The sequence below is a fragment of the Phaenicophaeus curvirostris genome, chromosome 1, assembly GCF_032191515.1.
Source record: "Phaenicophaeus curvirostris isolate KB17595 chromosome 1, BPBGC_Pcur_1.0, whole genome shotgun sequence".
Classification (NCBI taxonomy): Eukaryota; Metazoa; Chordata; class Aves; order Cuculiformes; family Cuculidae; genus Phaenicophaeus; species Phaenicophaeus curvirostris.
The window spans coordinates 165,591,500-165,611,948 of record NC_091392.1 but is presented as its reverse complement, the minus strand read 5'-3'; the positions used below and the strand labels follow the sequence as shown (position 1 = coordinate 165,611,948).

The following is a 20,449-nucleotide window of genomic DNA, read 5'->3' as shown; positions in this document are numbered from 1 at the left end:
CCCAGGCAACTCACAAAACAAACAGCAACACCAAGTTACCCTCAAAGTGTGCACAGTTTGAGGTAGAGTGTAGGTGAGGTTATAAAAGATTAGTCCTTTTATATGGACATCTTTAAAAGGTGTTCCAAAAGGTAGATGTAGATGTTTCTATGCTTTTGCTTATTAAAGTGTATAATGCCCCGACCCTTACAAACAAAAGGTAATTAGTGGGTAATTATTAGAAAAAAAAACCTTATACTTTCCTTGGTGTTGGAGAATATAGAAGTAGAAATTAGTTTATAGCCAGGATTTGAAAGCATGTGGCTTTTAAGATTGCTTTTAAGTGATAGTTAACAGAGGAAGGTACAGGGACAATGACAAAAACATAGAACAAACTGGATATGCATGGTCAACTAAAAAGCCTTATAGAAAAAAGAGGGCAGAAAAAGAAGTTGGCTCATTAAAGAAAGCAAATTGCGGTCCGTTCTAATCTTCATCCATCAACCATGTAAAAAGCTTTTTGTACTCACGATGAAATTAATTATTAAGAGAGTGAATACTAGGATATCATGTTTATTGGATAATTCTGTGTTTAATTTTTCATAGGGAATTGCTTTTTAGTTTGCCTAAAGCTCTGTGACTACTGGTGGTGCTCCCTGGCTGATCTCCAACTTGTAAAAGCACTCTGGCAAGGCTTAGTTGTACCTGTGAAACACAGGATTCTCTGTGCAAGCCAAAATTAGCACAAGTCAAAGCCTTTTTGAAGAAAGCGTAATTTCAAAAAAGTTTTTGTTTTTCTAAGTTGCTTGGGAATCATGACCATGTTAGAGAACATATTTTTGAGGGGAGTTAGTATGACACTCGGAGTGAGTGTGTTTGAGATTTTACACATTGAAAATGAGCAGAGAAAGAATTTTAATATGCATTTATGTATTTTCAAAGGACTGTTTACTTCACATCCAATCTGCTGATTTCTATGCTTTTATCAACTATCACCAACATGAACATTTCAATGTCACTGTTTAAAAAGAGAAGGGATTTCAGAGTGCGTTTGACAGTATTTTTTTTTTACTATGAAAAAAGTGGTGCCTTTCTCCTTCACATTTATTTTTCTTTCCTGGTGGTTTTCATTTTTGAAGCATTGCCTGTTTTTTGTTGGTATCTTTATTATACAAAACAGTTCAAATATATTCACCTCTGTACCTATCATGTGTCTGTTAGGGTGTTTCCTTGAGGGGCTAAAATAATAACTATGTTACTTTTAATAATAGTTCAAATAATTACATACTTGACATTCTGTTCAGGGTTCACGAGACAGTTCTGGATTTCTTTCTCTAGCAAAAGCTTCCACAGATTCTTTCCTGCCTGAAAAAACTTGGGAGGGGGCATACTTTGACATGTACTCAGTGTGCTGTTTTCCAAGCAAAGAGCTTTAAACGTGGTGTGGAAGAGGACTTCACATTCATCTTCCTTCTCTTTGACTGAGCAATAAATATCTGACTGTGGTTGGTGGTTCTGAATCAGTGTCTTCCAAGAAATTAGCATCAAACAGATGGTCGGTTTGTTATATCATGAGCTGGTTTTGATGGTACTGATTGATGTTATTAAAGATGAGGCTTGTGTAACTTACACTGCAATATAAGTTATTTTTGATTATCTTAGAAAACTTGCACGCTGTACTGCTCTACTAGAAATGATGAAGACTTGCATGTCTCTGTACCGTCACTTGCTAAAATAACACCTATGATGGGGACTTCTATTAAATTTATTTTTAAAATTTATACTCTAGCAGGTTAATTAGGCCACTAACTATATGTATGCTGAAATTTAGAGAGGAAATTTAGGGAGCACTCCAGGTATTTTCTTCCACCTATCTAATGCCATGTGGCAAGAAAGTGCAAGTAGGTTGCGAAAAAAAGTTCAGTATTGTGTGGATAACATGGTCAACCGTTTGCTATCTGGCAACCAAATGTGGTGATAATGCTGAAGGTTATACCCCATGTTTGCTATCTGTGGGTCAAAGGGTGAAGGTATTTCCATCCCATTCTTTTCTCCTGTACTTTGTGATGGTTGTCTTCATGTCAAGGAGCATCTGACTCTTGTTGCAGTTTGACAACTTTTTTCTAAATCATCAGCAGAGACTGATTTATCCTTCTCTCGTTGGTGGATGCTACTGGTCATTCCTCCATTGCACTGAGTTAATTTCTTCTTGTTGCTCTGTCAGCCTGGAGGTGAAAAGGAGGAGGGAGACCTTGGAAGTTATTCTCAATCTCACAGTTGCGATATGCACTGTGGTGATGGGACCTCTGAGATGGCTTCCCATGTAGTTCTTCTCCTATTTCAGTTTGGTTCAGGTAGTCTAACAACTCTAGGATTAAGTGGAGAAATATCTGATTAGCTTTATCAAGCTATCTATGCATTTCTCATTCTGTCTTGATTGGGGAATGATAAGGACTTGGCTTTTCCTTGAATTGTGAAACAATGAATATAGTGAAAGCACTGTTGATACTGGGATTTCTGAATCTAGTAGGGCCATAAAACTTGAGATCAAAAGGGCTACTACCATAGGTACTTCTGAGGTAGCAGGTCTGGATTTAGTAGTTGCTAATGCCATATGCGTACTGTCCTTTACAAAGCTGAGCCTTGTAGCAAACTGTTGCCATCGACATGGTTTGCAGTTTAACCATTAGTTTTATTTAATCTTTGCAGTGATTGGAATGATTGGAACTAAGTTTTTTCAAGAATCTTAATCTTTAGAATCTATGGATTCCTTGATGAGAGTCTGAAGGCTTCTGTTAGCTTATCTGGATTGAAAAGACTGCCCAATCTTTATCACAGAATCATAAAATCGGACTTGTTGGGAAAGGGATTTGTAGAACAGCCTCTTCCAGAGCCCAAGAGTTACTTTTGTGTTATCCTAGCTCTGTGGTTTGATTGACTTCTGGCAGGGATAGTTTACAACCACCATGTGTGTTTTAAGCAGCCTACTTCTCCAGTGCTTAATCTGGCTAGACAGTTGGTGAAATTCTGCAGATGGCTAACTGTAGTTTCCAAGAGTTGGTGCATATAGTATCTTCTTTCTTGTAAGAAGGAATATTCTTAATTTAGCATTTACTCATACACTTATTAAAAACCTTGAGAGTATTGCCATGGCCTGACTTGGAGGAGAATCAGATCGTTTTGTTCCACTCCCTCCCTACCACCAGACTTAGCTGTAATAGCTTGTTGGAGCATTTTGGTGGTGTCTTAATTGATGTATTAAGGTTTTTTTTTCCCCTCAGTCATTGGTTTCATGGTGCAAATTACATATTTCATGAGTACAAGTAAAAGAGAGAGGTGTGAGACCTTCTATAGTTCCCTGGCTGGGATTCTTTTCCCGTATCATTAATTTTGTTCAAGTTTTTATCCTCAGACTCCTCCAACTTTTCAACAGAAACTCTCAAGTGACTAATACCACATTTGGTTTCAGTAGGTTGAAATGCTCAAAATTGATGCAAATTCTCCAGTTTGAGGTATATGGTCAGACTAGCTTAATTTTTTCTTCTTTTTCTCTTTCCCTCTCTCGCTGTTTTTTTTGCCTCCCATACAGACTTTCTAACATTCTGGCAGAGCAAGTATTTGGACTTAGACCCATTCTCTCACTTTGCAGTAAAGAAGCATTCATTTTTCCAATATTAAAAGGCTTGGCCAGAAAATCTAGACCAAAAAGTTTAATGTTTTGAGCAAATGTTTAAAAATACCCTCTGACCTTTCTGCTCTAAGCAGACTGGGTGGACAAATTCTTTCCCTCCCAGAAATAGCTAATAAAAAAGCTAATATTTACCTAGTAGTATTGATAACAACAAATTGACTATAGCAATTTCAGATGTTACAGAAATAAATCTGAAGCCATAAGGAACCTGAATAAGAGCAGTTACATCTTTAAGTAGCTCCCCTGCATGTGGGTCTTGCGAGAGCTGAGGAGGTGAGGTGAGAATTATAGCAAATGTGCAGAATATCTGCTCATCTGAGACCTTGCCTGTTTCCCAAAAGCAAAAGTGCATATTTTTGCTAAGAGTAGTACACTTTCTGAATTTTAATTGATTTTTGTGTATTGCTTTTGTTTTAAATTGTGTTGCTGTTTCACACCTTGTCTTCTTGGAGATCTGATTCAACAGAATACACCCTCTTTTAGAATTCTTTTTTGATAAGGATGAACAGATAAAGTTTTGACTCTCCTCTTTCCTGGCTTTAAATATGTTTTTGCAAATGAAGGCAGATCAATAAAACATAAGAAATAATAAAGTTCAGTTGTATCTGTGTGCCTCTTCTAGGCACGCATGCATTCACCTATGTTAATAGAGAACTGACTTCAATAGAGAGAATTGAGGTTCATTTTGTGCTTTATACTTTTGTGCTTTGTGTCATGAATGATGATGTTGTTCTGTGTTGCTAGGGTAACCCAAAGAAACAGAGAAAATATGGCAAAATTTCAAAAAGGAAGCATTATAATTTCTTCAGTGTTTCTTACTTGCTAGTGAAATAATTTGACAAAATATTACTGTGAAAACCCAGTAGTCTTTAAAGTTTTTATTCTAATGTAGGTACTAAACTAAACGATGCAGTCATGCAGTGGTGACTTATTTTTACTTAAGGACAAATTCCAACATTGCTTTAACTTGTTTCTGGAATCTTTATTGTGGAATAAACTGCTTCTACCTCCATTTTGTCATCTTTGTTCTGTCCATCTCTATAAATATATTTAAATTTTTCCAAAATCCTAGCTGTATGAAACTCAAAAGCTTTGCATTTGGTTATCCCCCTTTAAACTGCTAAAGCATGAGTTCTTTACTAATATGACAAAGCTGAAAATAAAAAGAGGGGCTAGGGTAGACACTGCCTCAATACTCTCTGCAATAGTTTGGTTAGCACTAAACTGGGATTTATAGAATGGCTTGGGTTGGAAGGGACCTCAAAGACTACCCAGTTCCAACCCCTCTGCCGTGGGCACGGACACCTCCCGCTGGATCAGGTTGCTCAAAGCCTCATCCAACCTGGCCTTGAACACCTCCAGGGATGGGACAGCCTCAAGTTCTCTGGGTAACCTGTTCCAGTGGCTCACCACTCTCACAGTAAAAAAATTATTCCTAATAATTAAATTTAAATCTCTCCTCTTTCATCTTAAAAATGTTCTTCCTCATCCTATCCCTGCATTCCCTGTTAAATACTCCCTCCCCATCTTTCCTGTAGGCCCCTTTGAAGTACTGAAAGACTGCTATCTGGTCTCCTTGGATTCTTCTCTTCTCCAGGCTAAGCAAGCCCAACTCTCTCAGCACGTCCTTATAGGGTAGGTGCTCCAGCCCTATGATCATCTTGGTGGCCGTCCTCTGGACTCACTCTAACAGATCCATGCTCTAGGGGGAAGAAAAAAAAAAAGATCTGATAGAGATCTGTGTAAATGACTCCAAAGTGTTGGACATCCCATGTATCCCAAAATGCAGGGGGCCTGTCTCCCCTTCAGGTGGTGTATCCAACCTTGTGCTTGTACCTAGCATTATGGGTCTTGTCTCCCCTGCAGAGATGGTGACTGAATTGGACTGAAGCGTGGATTATGTCCCACTCACCAGATGTGGATAGGGCATCTGTAGTTTCGGCTGTTAGCTCTTAGTGAGTCACCTCTGTGCTGACTTGTTTTCTGTGTATGCATTAGAACAGCAACCATGCAGATATCTATTTGGACTGTGAAACTCGATGTTAGCTCAGGTGTGCATGTAGCAATACCAGGTATATGTTACTGTCAGTCATCCTCTTTATCAATGAATATGTTTCTTGCCAAATATACAGTACAAACTATACAGTATAGACATAAGTTATATTTTTAATCTGTACACCATGAGAAATTAAATCAGCCTTCAAAAGCCACTATTGAGTGGTGTAAGCTGGGCTAAACTGTATTGCTTATACACAAGGCACTTGTACATCACCACCTGTTTGCATGACACAAAAATAACAAAAGATTAGATTTACCAAATCTTTCTCTGGGCATGGTGCAAGGAAGGAGATTGAATGCAGGAGGGCAAGTTGTTGGTGTTTTGGTTTTGGTTCTTTTTTTCCCCTCCTCCTCTCTGATTATGGAGGCTATAAAAATCTCTGTCTCTCTGAGCAAGTAAAGTTGTATAACCTGCCAAATCCTAGCTCTTCCTAAAAGACCAATTCCTAACGCTCTACCCAACATGAATGATTGTATTAATCCTGGGGTTCCAGGGTAGGAGTGCACATAGGCAGTTGCTATGGAGTAGCTGGTACATGGAAATTTTTTCACCTTAGCTTACCTTGCAGTAACTTGTTTATCCATACCGAGAGTTGGTGAAGAGGTGTCTGAGTGATGCTTCAGAGGGAATAAATGAGTCAGTATTGAGGGCTATTCTACAAAATTACCTCTTGTATCTGTGTGTGGGAAGAGGGGATGTTGAAATACTTTGGTTAGATGCAATAGTGGGAGTAAAAAGGACAACAGTTTTGGAAATATTTAATTTAATAATGGCAAAGATGCGTCAGGCAATAGAGAAAGTGAATTTTGGTATTGTCTTGGAAAAAAAGGCTAACTGTGAGTTGCCATGGTTGCAGCAGTTTAGCTAAAGCAAATAATATACTTTATACAGAAGAATTTTATTGTCAAATGGTCTTGTACTATTTCTATGCTGGTTAACAGCTACACCTCCATGTATTTTGTATATATTTCCAAAAAAAAGTACAAGATCGCACTTAATTGCCTATTTTGATGTTTGTTTTTTCCATGTGACTCCCCAGATACACCAACTTTTCCTTTAGAAACAATGTCTAGTACAAGCCTGTGTTCCACATATGGATTTCTATTCAAATTAATGAACAAAATTTGTGCAATGTGGTCCAGTTTGGAGCAGGAGGGAGTGAAGTGAAAGGGATCTTCAAAACTGAATGCAGGAGAAGTTAAGGTAGATGGTGATCCTGATGATCGACAGGATGAGTTTAAGTCTGTTGATTTTTTTCAGAGGGGAGAGTGTAAAATATTAGCATTTATAGAAGGTAAAAGGAAGAAAAAAGGTAGAAATGGTAGTAGTTAGTAGAACTCTGGTGTAAGAGTCAAATGAATTATGCACAGATTTTAAAAAAGGAAAAAAAGAGAAACTGGGAGGTAAAAGGAGAGCTGGAGTGATCCACCAAGGTAATATGCTCCAAGTTCTATACGCCAGTGGTTTTGAAGTTATAAAAATCTATAGGGTGTGTGAATAGTGATATAATAGCTATCTATCCATCTATCTAAATTGCTATGTTTTTTAGTGTATGGAGTTTATTTCTTGAAAAGCAATTAATTTTACCTCTGAAATTCAAGCATCCTCTTGAAAGTGAATGAGCTGTTTGATTTCCTTTGAGAACTGCTAACGTTCTGTGTGAGCTTAGAGTCAGCTCCAGTGTCTAATTCTTTGTGCAGAAAGTCCATCATTTCTCATAAAAGTCAATGAATGATGTTCTCATGCTTATTGGCAAAAGGATATGGCACGTGACAGGTAGCTTTCAGAAATAAAATAACCACTATTTTTTTTTTTTTCTTTTGGATCTGGAATTTAAATTAATAAATGCAGACTGGGGAAAAATTCTAGGTTTGCCCTGGGAAAGACAAACAAACAAAACTGTAGAAGAAATACACAGTTTAATTACCTTAATTATTGAAGCTGCTGACTTTTATGGGGTTTTAGGAATGGAGTGAGAAAAAGGCACAAAAAGGGACAGGTCACGCTATTTATTATAATTTTCTCTTCTATAGCTTAAAATTTGAGCAGGAAGCTGGAGTATCCTGTCAGCCTCTTCTTTCTGTGCACGTTGTTGCTGCAGTGATGCTTCATCCCTCTCCCCCTGCCCACCCCGAGAGCCAAGGAGTGCTTAGGTTATCATCAAGGCTCCTCCACACAGGCTTGTTCTGGGGACAGTTTGGGGTTTGTTTGGGTGTTTAGGTTTGGTTTGGTTTTGTTTTGTTTTTTAATTGACAGGTATGCCTTCTGCCCTATGCTATCTTGAATATTAGTTTTCTCTTTGGGAGAACCTGTAGATTAGACTGAGATACAAGGAGACTGGCAGAGATGGACCACCCAGGGAGGGGTCGGAAAAGAGCGTGAGGAAATGGGTAATGTAAGTTTCTGGTGACTCGCTGGGGCTGATCCACAGAAGTGGATATCTAGAAGTGCCTGGTTTTGTTTTGATAAGGGATTTAAGAATAGCATGGAAGCATAATGGGTGAGATCAGCGAGGAAGCGCTACACTCAAGAAGCAGTATGAAAGGACAGGCTCTGATGTAATGATTGGGGGCGCGTTCCTACAGAGGGTGTTGGCTGGCTGCATTCCCTCTCAACATTTCCCCTCTTGGACATCTCTTCTCCACCTCTCAGCCTCTTCATCAGTAGGTGAGGGCACAGGGTGGGGACAGACTGCTGGGTCATCAGGGCCCACAGAGATCCTTACTGCCAGTCAGTGGTTTTGCAGGGGCATGGAGAAATGCTTTCTGCATAGTTTTATACCTGACTCTGCATACTGTTACAATGTAAATGGCATTGAGTTTAGTGGATGGGTTGCTATGGAAAATAGAAGTGGGTTTTTATGGTCAAATAAAAAGGTGCATTTTCAAAAGCTGTTTTCAAATGTGGCTGCAGCCACAATCTGACCATTTTATTTCCAGTAATCTCTGCATTGAACTGTGGCTCTTGGGGTTGAATATCAGTTCACTAAGAATCCAAGTGCTGGAGGAATGTCCTCATGCTTCTGTACCCATACGGCAGCCCCATCTTCCACTGGACCCTTTCTATTCTCAGCAGCACGTGGGAATTCAGTGAGATCCGATAACGGCAGTATTAATAGCAGTTGAGTAGGTGGCCAAAGAGGTTGAAATTTAGCACAAGCCTGATGCCTGTTACACAGCCGTCATTTGTCTCCTGCAAAGTATACCTCCGTGGGGGTGGCGAATCCTTCAGACTCTCCAACATTCTTCTCAGAAGCGTAAGTGAAACTCGTTTGTATCAGGCTAGAGTGCCTGGAGCTTGGTGAGGACCTTGGGAGTGGGCTTGTTCTGCAGCCTGCTGATCCACTCTAGCTCCCAGGCCAGGGCATGGCTCTTCCAGGGCATCTGGGACGTGAAACTGCTGGCTTGGTGGGTGGAAGTTCAAAGTACCGATACTTCTTTTTAAAGAGGAATCTATTCAAGTCCTATGTTTGTGAGATCTGTAGTACGGAGGAAGGAATGGAAAACAGATAGCCTTGGCAGCTGTTGGAGTTTCTGGGGTATTCGTCACCAAGGGAAGGGTTTGGCACTGGGCAGGGTGCATTTGTCACTGGCACATTCCTTTCTATCAGTGGGAGTGTCTCTGTCCCTTCTTTCTCCCCGTAAATGGATTCAGATTTGTCTTATCTCTTTGGCCATGACCATGTGGCCTCTTTTTGGCAGATAACTCATTTAGGGGAAGGGGTGGAATTCTCTAATCTAGCTTTTTTTTTTTTTAAAAAAAAATAATCATAGATTGATATTTATACTGTAAATATGTTTCTGTACAAGAAACAGACCCTCATAAGGCCACACTTTCCAAACAGGATGCTGTAAAATTGTCTTCCATAATTTTGCTCTGACTTCTTGGCATCTTGGATTTTGTTTTGGACTCCATGCTTATGTTATCCCTGGAGTAAAACTAAGTGAAGTGTCAAAACAGATTTGATGTAATGAATTAATAGTTTCTATAATTTAATATGTATTGGGATATGGGGGAAACAAATGCTGTGTTAGGAAAAGAAAGCAAGCTTTCTTCACCTGTCAAAGTCAAGCACTAGTAGATGAATGGGATGCATAGAGCACCTGTGGCTGGGATTTTGTCGTGTTTGGACTCTGATGGTGTTGGAATGAGGAGCAGAGTCCTCCTCCAACAAGCTCCCTGCTCGTTCCTCTGTGACAATGTATTGCCTGTGCTGCAGTGCTAATGCAGTTGATGGCAAGTTAATTTGGACTTTGAGAATGTATAATAGGAGAAACCCAAACACAGAAATGGGTGCAACCCTCTGGTCCTGATGGGCAACATGGAACTGCAGTATAATTTAGAGTTGTGTTGGCATAACCTCAGGGGCAGTAAACAGGAGCGGCTGGAAGGGAGGAGGAGACCAGGAAATCCTTAAGCTAGAGCTGCTGCCAAAGCCTTTGTAATGGCAGGCTAGGGCTTTGGTGACTAATTCTGCTATTTAACCTTGAGCAAACAGTGGAGCTGAGAATAAATTCGTTGAACTGCGACTCAGCCTGCTGGTCTGCCTTGTCACTTTGCTTTATTCTTTTAGAGTGGTACGCATTACAGAAATATCCGTCAGTCCATGGTGGCTGGGTGTAAGTGATGTCTGTGAATATTGAATTGTGTTCAGCTGTAACAGAGGTATTTGGTCTCTAAGTGTATCACCTACTAACAAGTGAGAGCTATTTTTGTCGCGTTTGTCTTTTTTCTGTTTGCTAAAGGATTGACGTAGATTAGATGATTTACATAGAATTATTTCACTACTTTTTGCATTAGTGTTGAACTTGAAATGGTGCAGTTGTTCTTCATTATTATTGCAATAACTCCCAGAGATTGTTATCTTGTGCCCTTTAGACTTTCATGCTGCATTTGATAGATATTTTCTAGGCTGACTGATCTTGAAGTTGTACATAAACTTTCATTGAAACCACTGTAAGTGATTAAGGTTTGTGCTTTGTGCATTAAAAACTGTACTTTTTAAATTCTGACAATTTTGATTTGGGGTTTGACACTGAGATTAGATTGGGTAATGCAGAGGATCAATGGTTTTAGATCGTAGAGGTCTTCTCCAACCTTAATGTTTCTATGATTCTGTGGTGTTGCCTTTCTTTTAAACTTCAGAATGAATACTAAAATGCTGAGACAGTGACAGGAGCAGATAGAGTGGTCAGAGTAAAATTCTTTCTGTGAGATCTTAACTGCTCTCTTTAGCAGCTTTCTTTGCTTAGTTCAGGCATCTTTGGTGAAGTTGCATTTTTAGAAAGGAGATATAAAAACTTCTGAGAAGACAGAGAAAGTAATGTTTGAAATGACAAGAAGTGGTCTAGTAAACTGGTGTTGTATTGTCATTTGGATAGGAATCCATGTCTTTCGGCAGACTGCTTTTAAGATGCAACCTTGGCTTATCACAGAATCACTAGGCTGGAGAAGACCTCCAGGATCATTGAGTCCAACCATTCCTATCAACCACTAAACCATGTCCCTGAGCACTTTTCCTCCTGAGCAAAGCAGCAGTCTGCTTATAACTTTCAGCATAATGGCATTAATTTATTCAAGCCAGAAATTAGGTTTTGCAGAATGTATATACTGTATTTTTACATACATAAATATATATATATTTATTGTCTAGATATATTGTATATTTATACAATACTTATTTTATGTATTTTATACAGAATATATATTATGTGTCTGTATATACTTTTTCATAAGGAGTATAGTCCACACCAGCTGGGCTCTATGGTGATTTTGGATAAAAACATCAAAGAGTTGACTACTTTTGCAGTTATCCAGTGTAAGATTGGTGTCTGTTTGCATTCATAGAGATACTTCAGCAAGTAGATTACTTGCTGACTTACTTATACTACTTATTCAGTTCGTAAAATAGCTTTCATAGGACAAAAGTCTCCATAAGCAGTGCTGTGTGTTCAATTTGATGCTATAGACAAATTAAAAATCAGATTATAATTTCCCAGTGCTTGAAAAGTTTAAAGGCTACATTGCTGAAGTTCTTGCACTCCATCTTCTGATTTGGAAGCAGAGGGAGTGGAGGTGAGAGCAGGAGGTCACTGTTGGGTAGCAACGGGTTGGCAGAGAAGGCCATGCCTCCTTTCATAGAAGCAGAGAACTTTCTGTGCCTGAGGTTGATGCCTCTGTCTTGTTCCCTGCAATGATCTGTAGTTGTTCAGAGCTATATACAAGACTGCACTTGAATTCTTTGCATACTGCTGCATAGTACTTACATTTTGATGACACTTCATGAAATCTAGCTTCTATTTAATGTAATTATTACATTTTGTGTTTTCATTTACTTCTGTTGAAATAAAATCTTCCTATTTGATGCTAACAGGAAAAAGTAATTCCTTGTAAATGTGTTTTGGTTCATATCATACTTCTGTCCAGTAGGTACTTGCCCAGCTATTTTAAATGCAGTATATTGGAGGTTAACTGGGCAATGGCTTCTGTTTCTAAGCTCAGATGTGCATCATGAGCTCAGCCAGGTTGTACATATAAAAGGCTCTTATTTCACCCTGAGAATGATAATGAGTAGATCCAAATGGCATCTTCTACAATGTACACGCCTCGGAAGGAGCAACTGTGAAGTATTTAGGTGGTTGGTGACTTTTAAGGCCCTCCAGTAATATAAAAGCATTATTTCTTTTTTCAGAATTATCTTTTGGCAAAAAATTATATAACTTCTGTTTTACACTAATCATCCAGAATCCTTCTTCCCCCCTTTACTTTAAGAGCTACCAAAGAATAAATATACATCTATATAAATGAGGAGCTGATTGCTGTAGTTGAGAAGGGTTTTTCTCATTTGGTTTTTTCTTCTGCTCAGACTTTGTCTATCATGAAAAATTGCTTAAAGGATTTAAAGACCAATAGGTGTAGTTAAAAAGGAAGAGAGCCACAATACGAGTGAAGAAACTTTGCTCATGAAGAGGAGACAACCTGTCTGTTTGCTTCCAACGTTAGTCAAGCAAACATGCAAATAGAGCACAGTTTCTCATTCAAGAGAGCATGAAATATTTCCCTGCCTGCATTTTGGGTCTCAATAATGCTCATTAGTTTGTGTGAATGTTAAGTTTTATGTTGTTTATAGCTTGAGTGTTTAGGCCTAGTGCGTTTATGGTTATTCAAGTCTAGAAAATGCATTAAAATATAAAAACAGCTGGATGTTCCTGCTGTTGCAAATGATTGACATCAGTGATCTCTGAGAACTCATGGAAAGCAGAAGTGGACACAGTCATGTTCAATCAGGTAGCTTTGCTCTACTTGAAGTTTGGCAATACAGGCTCCAGATAAGGGTGGAGTTTTTTACTGCTTGCTAGGCAGCTGAAGTTTGAAAACAAACTTTTAAGGCACGCTTATCAAGGGCATTCATGACCTTTGCTCTTATAATTGCAAATAACGGAAGAAATTCTGCCCTAATGAAAGCCTCTTAGATATTGAAGCTAGTGTATGTAAACCTTTAAAATGCTCTCTGTAAAGTGAGAAGCATAACGCTCATACACACCACTACAAGGATGATTTTCCATCCTCTGCTTGGGACACCAACCTGTCTCTAGTCAGCATGTTAGGTCACAGCCATGGTGCATCCTGCAGCATGGACACTGGAAAAGAAAACCACGTACTGAAAAAAAGGATAGGACATTTTTTTCCAGAAGTAGTTTCCAGTGAAGAAAGAACAACATGTTTCAGAAGGGATTTGGGAAAAAAAAAAAGTGTAAATATTTCGCATTAAAGGAGAAGAGTTCTTCCTTACCTGTGAGGAAGAGGTTACTGGCTACAAAGCATCTCTGGCATGTGATATTAGGAAAGCCGCAGGTGTGCGTTGCACAGGTTGCAACCATCTCAGGACTTTGTAATCTTGGCAGCCTGATTTCCTTATGATGTAGGGGACAGGCATGGCAGTTAGAAATGCAGTGAGTGGGAGCGTGCACTTTCAAACTAGGTAGAAAGAGAAAGAGGAGTGATCTGTGTACCTGCCAGTTGTCACATTGCATCAAATACTGTGTTTCCATGAAGGGGTACGTCTATGCTGACCAGGCCCTGTCATCATTGCAGTGATAGGACAATGGGTAATGGTTTTAAGCTGAAAGAGGGGAGGTTTAGATTAGATATTTGGAAGAATTCTTTTCCTGTGAGGGTGGGGAGGCACTGGCAGAAGTTGCCCAAGGAAGTCATGGATGCTCCATCCCTGGAGGTGTTCAAGCCCAGGCTGGATGAGGCTTTGAGCAACATGATCCAGTGGGAGGTGTCCCTGCCCATGGCTGGGGGGCTGGAACTAGATGATCTTTAAGGTCTTTTCCAACTCAAACCATTCTATGATTCTGAGGTATGCCACAAGTTTGTGATATGTATATATGTGTGTATATATATATAAAGTTTACTGATGTTAATGATTGCATATTTATTTAACATGTTTTGAGAAACATGTTATTTTACATGAAAGTGAACCAAACCCCTCCTCCAGCCCTACAACTTCTCTCTTCATATGTCCCAGTTTGTTGCTCGGTTTTTTGTCTGAAAAATTCTATCTAGGCTAAAGCATTCTCTGTATCTGAAGCAATATTTCAGAAAATTTAGTACAATCAGGAAAAAAAGTAACAGTTGGATATGCTTTTGTATGGAACTGAAGATCTTCCCAGCTAATAGGGACTGTATTTCCCAGTCATTAGCTTATTTTCAACTTTTTTTTCTTCTTGTTAACTAAAAATCTTAGGTAATCAAAGAAGCCTGGAGCCTTTCTGAGTACCTCTCAAACTGGAAACTGCAATAGATCAGCTAGTTTCTTGCTTTATGTGTAACGGTTGAAATTGTTAAGAGTTACGACTATGAATCCAAAACTAAATGCTTTTTATTTTTTTCTGGAACAGTCATAGTTGCATATTTTATCCTGGCTTTAAATTTAATTATTATTAAATATTTAATAGGTTTCAAGCACAGTTAAAGTCAGATACTTTAAAACTTTTTTGTTTTGTTTTTTCTCCCTGCCCTGCTTCAGACCAGAGGAGACCAACAGAAGAGTGAAAAATGTAAGGCACATCTGCTTCAATGATTTCTCTTATAATTTCAGACTAATTCTGATTAAATAGTTTTAACACACTTCTGTTTATGGCAGTATCATGTTTACCTTATTCTTCAGCTGTTTATTTTTCTGATGCAAACTAGTGCCATCTTATGATGATTTATATACAACTTCCTTTCCCAAATAAATGTAATAATTGAGAATAGTACCTACATCCACTTACTTGAGATACATGAGATGCATTGTAACACACTTGAATTGGTTTTGATGGAGGTCATAGCTAATGCTGTAAACAAGTTTTTATGATTCATTGTGGAGAACATCTCTAACAGCATGCTATCAGTCTTTTATACTGGTACATGGTATGAGAGGTAAATAATTAAATTTGTAAATTTTTTTGTTTCATTTTTAGGTTTTGATTACGTTATACTGGCTTGGGAGAAAAGCTCAAAGTAACCCTCATTATAATGGTCCGTACCTCAATCTTAAAGCCTTTGAGAAGTTATTAGGGCAAGCATTGACTAAGGTAAGGAGTCCAAAAAGACTAATAAACAAATAGCCTGAATTTTTAAGTTTGGTATATGTTACAGCATCAACTCCTCTAAAGAATCTCTTGAGGGTTTAATTTTATTCTTAGTTTGGAGAACGTAGTAATTTATTTTGGTTTTTTTCTGCTTGCTGTCAAATCCATGGGAAATGAATGGTTTTTAGCTTATGCTGGTTCTTCTGCTACCCATATAATCACTGAATTCAGAATCCACATGCTCTGATTCATGAGGTATATAGTGAAGAGCCCTGTCTTGATTCCCTTTGGCTGAGATAAGAGAAAGTTAAGACGTTGTGTTGAATCTCCTGTCCAAGCTGTTGTATATGGGGGTTTTAGGAATTTACAATAATCTTTGTTGAAGTTCATTCGTACACTGAAAATGTATTTTAAAAATTTTTGAGTGAAAAATCACAAGTAGCATTTATATCTTAAATTATTGTAAAAGACCTTTCAAAACTTACTCTCATAGGCACTTGAAGAGTCCAGCCACCTGAACAGAAGTGGCAGGGATAGTGGGTACGGTGATATTTGGTACGTTGACAGAGGAGAGCCCTTTTCATCTTCAACCAGTCATAAAAGAGACGATTCCTTTGATAGCTTGGACTCTCTTGGTTCAAGATCCTCCACAAGCTTTTCATCTGATATAACCTTGAAAGGTGGCAGTGAAGGTATGTTTCCCTCTTAAATCTTTTGTTGACATATGTCTTCTGAGTGTGGGAAAAAATAATGTATGGACCTAGTACTTTGAGTGCCCAGTACTTAAATCGGCTGGAAAGGCAACTCTGGTTTTGCAACTCCTGCAGTTGCATTTTGCTTAAGTAAATATTGACCTCTACCAGGTAGAAACAAAGCAGTACACACATGAATTCTCTTAGGGCAGGTTGCTGGGACTGTTTCTCTCACAGCCACATTAGAATGTGCGTATTTCTCATAATTCAGGAAATAAAATTGCTAGAATCATGATGAGATTACCTAAAATTCAATGGTTACAAAGGTCTTTCCTTGGTCCTTGTGCAGATATGTCAAACCTTCATATCTTTGCTGTATTTGTGAATAATCAGTAGGATATTCCCTGCCTAAGTTAAAAACTGAATAGTAGTTGTTACGTTACATAGTTTGTCATGGAAAGAAAGGTAACATGAAGAAAGTTTTGTGACTTTGGATACTTATAGCCAAATACAAACTTATAGTCTAACTGACAAGTATAAAAATAGTGAGTTTTTGGATTTTGTTCCATGTGAATAACATAAAATCATTGGGTGACGGCCTCATGGAGCTTTTCTAATCTGAGCAAAGGAATATGTAGCCATGTTACATATGTGGTGTACCCTAGGTTTCTACTGGGCATTAATCTGGTAAGATGACCATGTTGCAAGACCATTTGCTTGTAACTTGTCATTGTTAGTAAATTTGAGTGGCAAGTATGTTTTAATTAAAAACTTCTGTGCTGATTTACATCTTCAATATAAAGGCTAGCACTTTCACTGCTCCCTGCAGGAAACATAGTGGAAAAAAATGGAACAAATGTAGCAGGGTTGTACAAAACAAATTCAGCTTAGTGAACTTTATTGTGGCTTTGCCACAAACTCCTAAAAAAAGCTCCCCTACTGTCTTTTCAGTAGCTCAGCAAATTTCTAGCTGAAATATCATGAATAAGGTGTTAAATTGACTAGAAGATTTTGGTGCAAATTCTAACTAGAAGCTTGTGTCTACAGAATAATATTCATCTCTGCCTTCCCTTTTCTTTCCTTTCTTTTAAGGTTGCAACAGTGACACTGACTTGGAACTGCCTTTCAAAATGCACGATTCCCATAAAGATGACAGGTCTTACCGCAGGATTTCTGTGATTGAACCGAAACCTACCACTGACTTCAATCGCTTCTTACCCAGCAAAAATAAGCAGACAGCTTATGTGCCGGCACCCTTAAGGAAGAAGAGGACAGAGAAGAACGAGGACAGCAGAAGGAGCTGGGCAAGTCCTGTCTTCACGGAGTCAGATGGAACATTTTCAAGGTAGTGCTGTATGTGTATGGTCTTAGTAGGGTGGACTTTGACTTAGGACTTTCTAAATAATTTTTTTTCTTTATTAGTTAAAAAAAATCTGCCATTGCTACAGTACAAAATAAAGCATTCGAGCTTCCATGTTTTAATGGAGGGGGGATTGTGTGCCTTGTTTTTGTTTTGTTTTTTTTTTTTTACTTTGTTCTTCATAACTAGTTTTCTGGTGTTTGAGTAATGTTTTGAGGCTTGTCAGACTCCAGATAAAGGAGATTTGTATGATCTTAAATGCAAGCTCACGAGAGATAGACCTAATGGTTTTAGTTTCTCATTAAAGCCTTCCAAAATATAGCAATGAATTTTGATTGTCCAGCTTCTTGGTGTGTACAAATGGGATTAGTGGGCAGTTCTTGGGTTTCATCATTGCCTTCGTGACTTCACTGTCTTCATTCTGTTCCTGTTTTGGTCAGCCTTAGTGGATGTGAAAGGAATCCCATAGCTTCCTGCCAAAATAGCAAAGCAGAGAGTGAGCTCACAAATCCAGCTTCCATCCAGATGATCTATGAGTATGACAGTGGCTCTGATTCAGAAGATGAAAGAAGGCTGCCCGACGTGGTTATGGATGACTTAGCCAATCGTAGATTTCTAGTCAAAAAGAGCCCTGTAAGCTCTGCTGCACCTGGACATCATTTCATGTTGCACAATGACTCTCCTAAATCTTGCTCAAAAGAGAACTATCCAGCTGGCCCGCTAGCTGCAATGCTTGAACCATTGAGGTCAGAAATACTAATCCAAGATCCAGTAACTATTGTGTTACCTAAATTGCAGTCCATAAATAACTCTATAAAGTTAGCCTTCTAATCGGCATTTTAACAGAGCTGATAATGTTACGTCTTTTCTGTCAAACTTTTTCTTTTCTTTTTTGTCAGAGGAAATAGGATGCTGATATAACCATTTAACTTTTTTTTTTAAAATATATTTTATTTCTGGTGCTGCAGTGATGAAATTGAGAACTAATTTGCTTCATTCACGAGGTTGAACTCCTGAGCCAAAAAGCATGTTTTTTCGCATTCTGTGTATTAAGTTGCTCCTAAAATATCTTCACTGATTGGGTATTTTGAACAGTAACCAGAGGAGGCAGAGGCAGTTGGATACAAAAGAGGAAAACAAACCAAGAGTTAACATTCCTTCAGAAATATCTGGGTATTTTGATGAGGACGAGGAAGAAGAAATAGGCATCCCAAACATTGAAAAAGATGATCTGTATTTTCGCAAGCTAAGTTCTACAGCAGCAAATACAATTGCTTTTGACAAATTTCTTCCTAAGTTTTGGACTCCAGAAGAAGAATTGCTATGGAAAAAAATCAGGAAATCCTCTTTCAAACCCTGGTATAAAGAGATTCAAGGGTTCAGGTGCGTTTTCATGCATGCCCCTGTTTCTCTCCTGTGTGCAAAACCTATAAATAAAGTGTAGTTGTATGGCTTTATTTTTAATTCTCAATTTTATTGTCAGTGTAGCTGCAGGATACACTTTTTTCTGTTTTTGAGAAAATAATTGAAATCGTCATTACAGTGCTGCATCATTGCCTCTGTGCAATTACTCAATGAGTACACTTTGTTATTTTTCTTCTTTCCCTCTGCTCATTCTTTGTACTGCTGCACAGTAGAAAGAAATCGGATTCTGATGAAGAGGAATTTGCTTACAAACAAAGCTCTGCCATTGTTGCTAATCAACCAAGACCAAGTTTTGACTGGAGCAGTTGCAGAAGGGATCAGAGTTATAAGCCAACTGCTGAATATGTGGGAAGCTCATTGTCCCAGATAGCAGAAGGAAAAATCTTGGAGGCTTCTGATCAGCCCAGGTTGATACTGCTGCATGAGCTGTACTCTTGCTTCATCAAAAAGAAATGGCTGGATATGCAACAGCTAAACGAAATTAGAATGTGTCCTGTGATGTTGCACATTTTGGTTATTAGAATTTTGTTTTTGTAAACATGGCTTTAGGTTGCTAGTCTTCTTAAACCTGCAAATGCAGAAGCATAACATGGTGCATAGGGTTACTGGCTTTGTGTGTGAGCATGTAAGTGTGCTGTTTCTGAGCAGGTTACTATGCTGTGGTACCTTTTAGTTGGTTAACGTGTGCTGTGCTACAGTTAGTGATGGTGAATGCCAAGTCATGTAGTTGTACTGCTTGGGATATTGCAAGTCTAAACCAAATGTATATCACGATACATTGTGATCTGCTTGTCTCTTGCGAGTTAATCATATTTTTACTTCCCTCCTTTTGTTTTATATGCTTCAGTCAGTTTTCGTTACTTCAGGCCCTGCAAAAATACTCTGACTACTTGTCTTCTGAAACGAAGACCAAAATTGATCCTACTTCTGGTCCTAGGCTCATAAAATGTAGAAAGAATATTTCCTTTGTACCAGGATACAAGCAAGGAGACGGAGAAAATGGATATTTGTATCCAGATTTAGAAAACGATGACTTGTTTGTTCGGAAAACTGGAGCTTTCCATGTGAATCAAGTTGTTCTCCAAGACCCCCGATATTTTAAAAAGAATTCTGAGCAGGAGCCTTCCCTAGAGGGTGAGATAATTCTGCAACCCAGAGAGGGCCAACAGGTGATTCCAGATTTGGAAAAGGATGACATGATTTTCCGTAAAATCCTCTCTCAGAAAAAAGAGGTGCCTTTATCGGGTGCTCCAGACACGTATCACCCAGCACTCTTTCCTGATCCATGGAGTCTTCCCGAGGAGATCCGGTCCAAATTTCTATGTTTACTTGAAAAAAACACGACACCGGAGGAAAGAAAGAGCAACGGCAGAGTGCTGTCTCCATCTTCCCGCCATAAGAAGGATGATATGCTGACCCGCAAGATTGATTCTTGGAAGGTGGGAAGCAACGTCCAGCCAGTAAATTTCATCCCTGGTCCGTGCAGTGAAGAAGACTGGAAGAAGTGGGAAGCAATCAGGGAGGCCAGCAAAGTTAGACACAAGAAACGGCAGATGGTGGAGAGGTCAGGTTGTGTCATGCACGGATTGTGCTTGAGTGCAGTTGAACCTTTTTCATTCCAAAAAACATCGTCTTGTGCTGAACTGTTTGTAGAGTGCCAGT

General features: G+C 38.8%; 1 protein-coding gene across 16 annotated transcripts in view; it reads left to right on the top strand.

The window, feature by feature from the left end:
- Positions 1-20,449, top strand: part of LMO7 (LIM domain 7) — a 144,319-nt gene that overhangs the window by 79,989 nt on the left and 43,881 nt on the right. For 9 of the 16 annotated variants that reach the window (XM_069880170.1, XM_069880157.1, XM_069880140.1 and 6 more), the window contains 8 exons: positions 14,764-14,794; positions 15,200-15,313; positions 15,804-16,002; positions 17,095-17,347; positions 17,809-18,108; positions 18,458-18,745; positions 18,997-19,194; positions 19,635-20,351. In XM_069880170.1, the coding sequence (XP_069736271.1) occupies positions 14,764-14,794; positions 15,200-15,313; positions 15,804-16,002; positions 17,095-17,347; positions 17,809-18,108; positions 18,458-18,745; positions 18,997-19,194; positions 19,635-20,351 (2,100 nt within the window). The remainder of the gene's footprint in view (positions 1-14,763; positions 14,795-15,199; positions 15,314-15,803; positions 16,003-17,094; positions 17,348-17,808; positions 18,109-18,457; positions 18,746-18,996; positions 19,195-19,634; positions 20,352-20,449) is intronic. The other 7 variants (XM_069880237.1, XM_069880228.1, XM_069880131.1 and 4 more) reach the window with 6 other exon arrangements.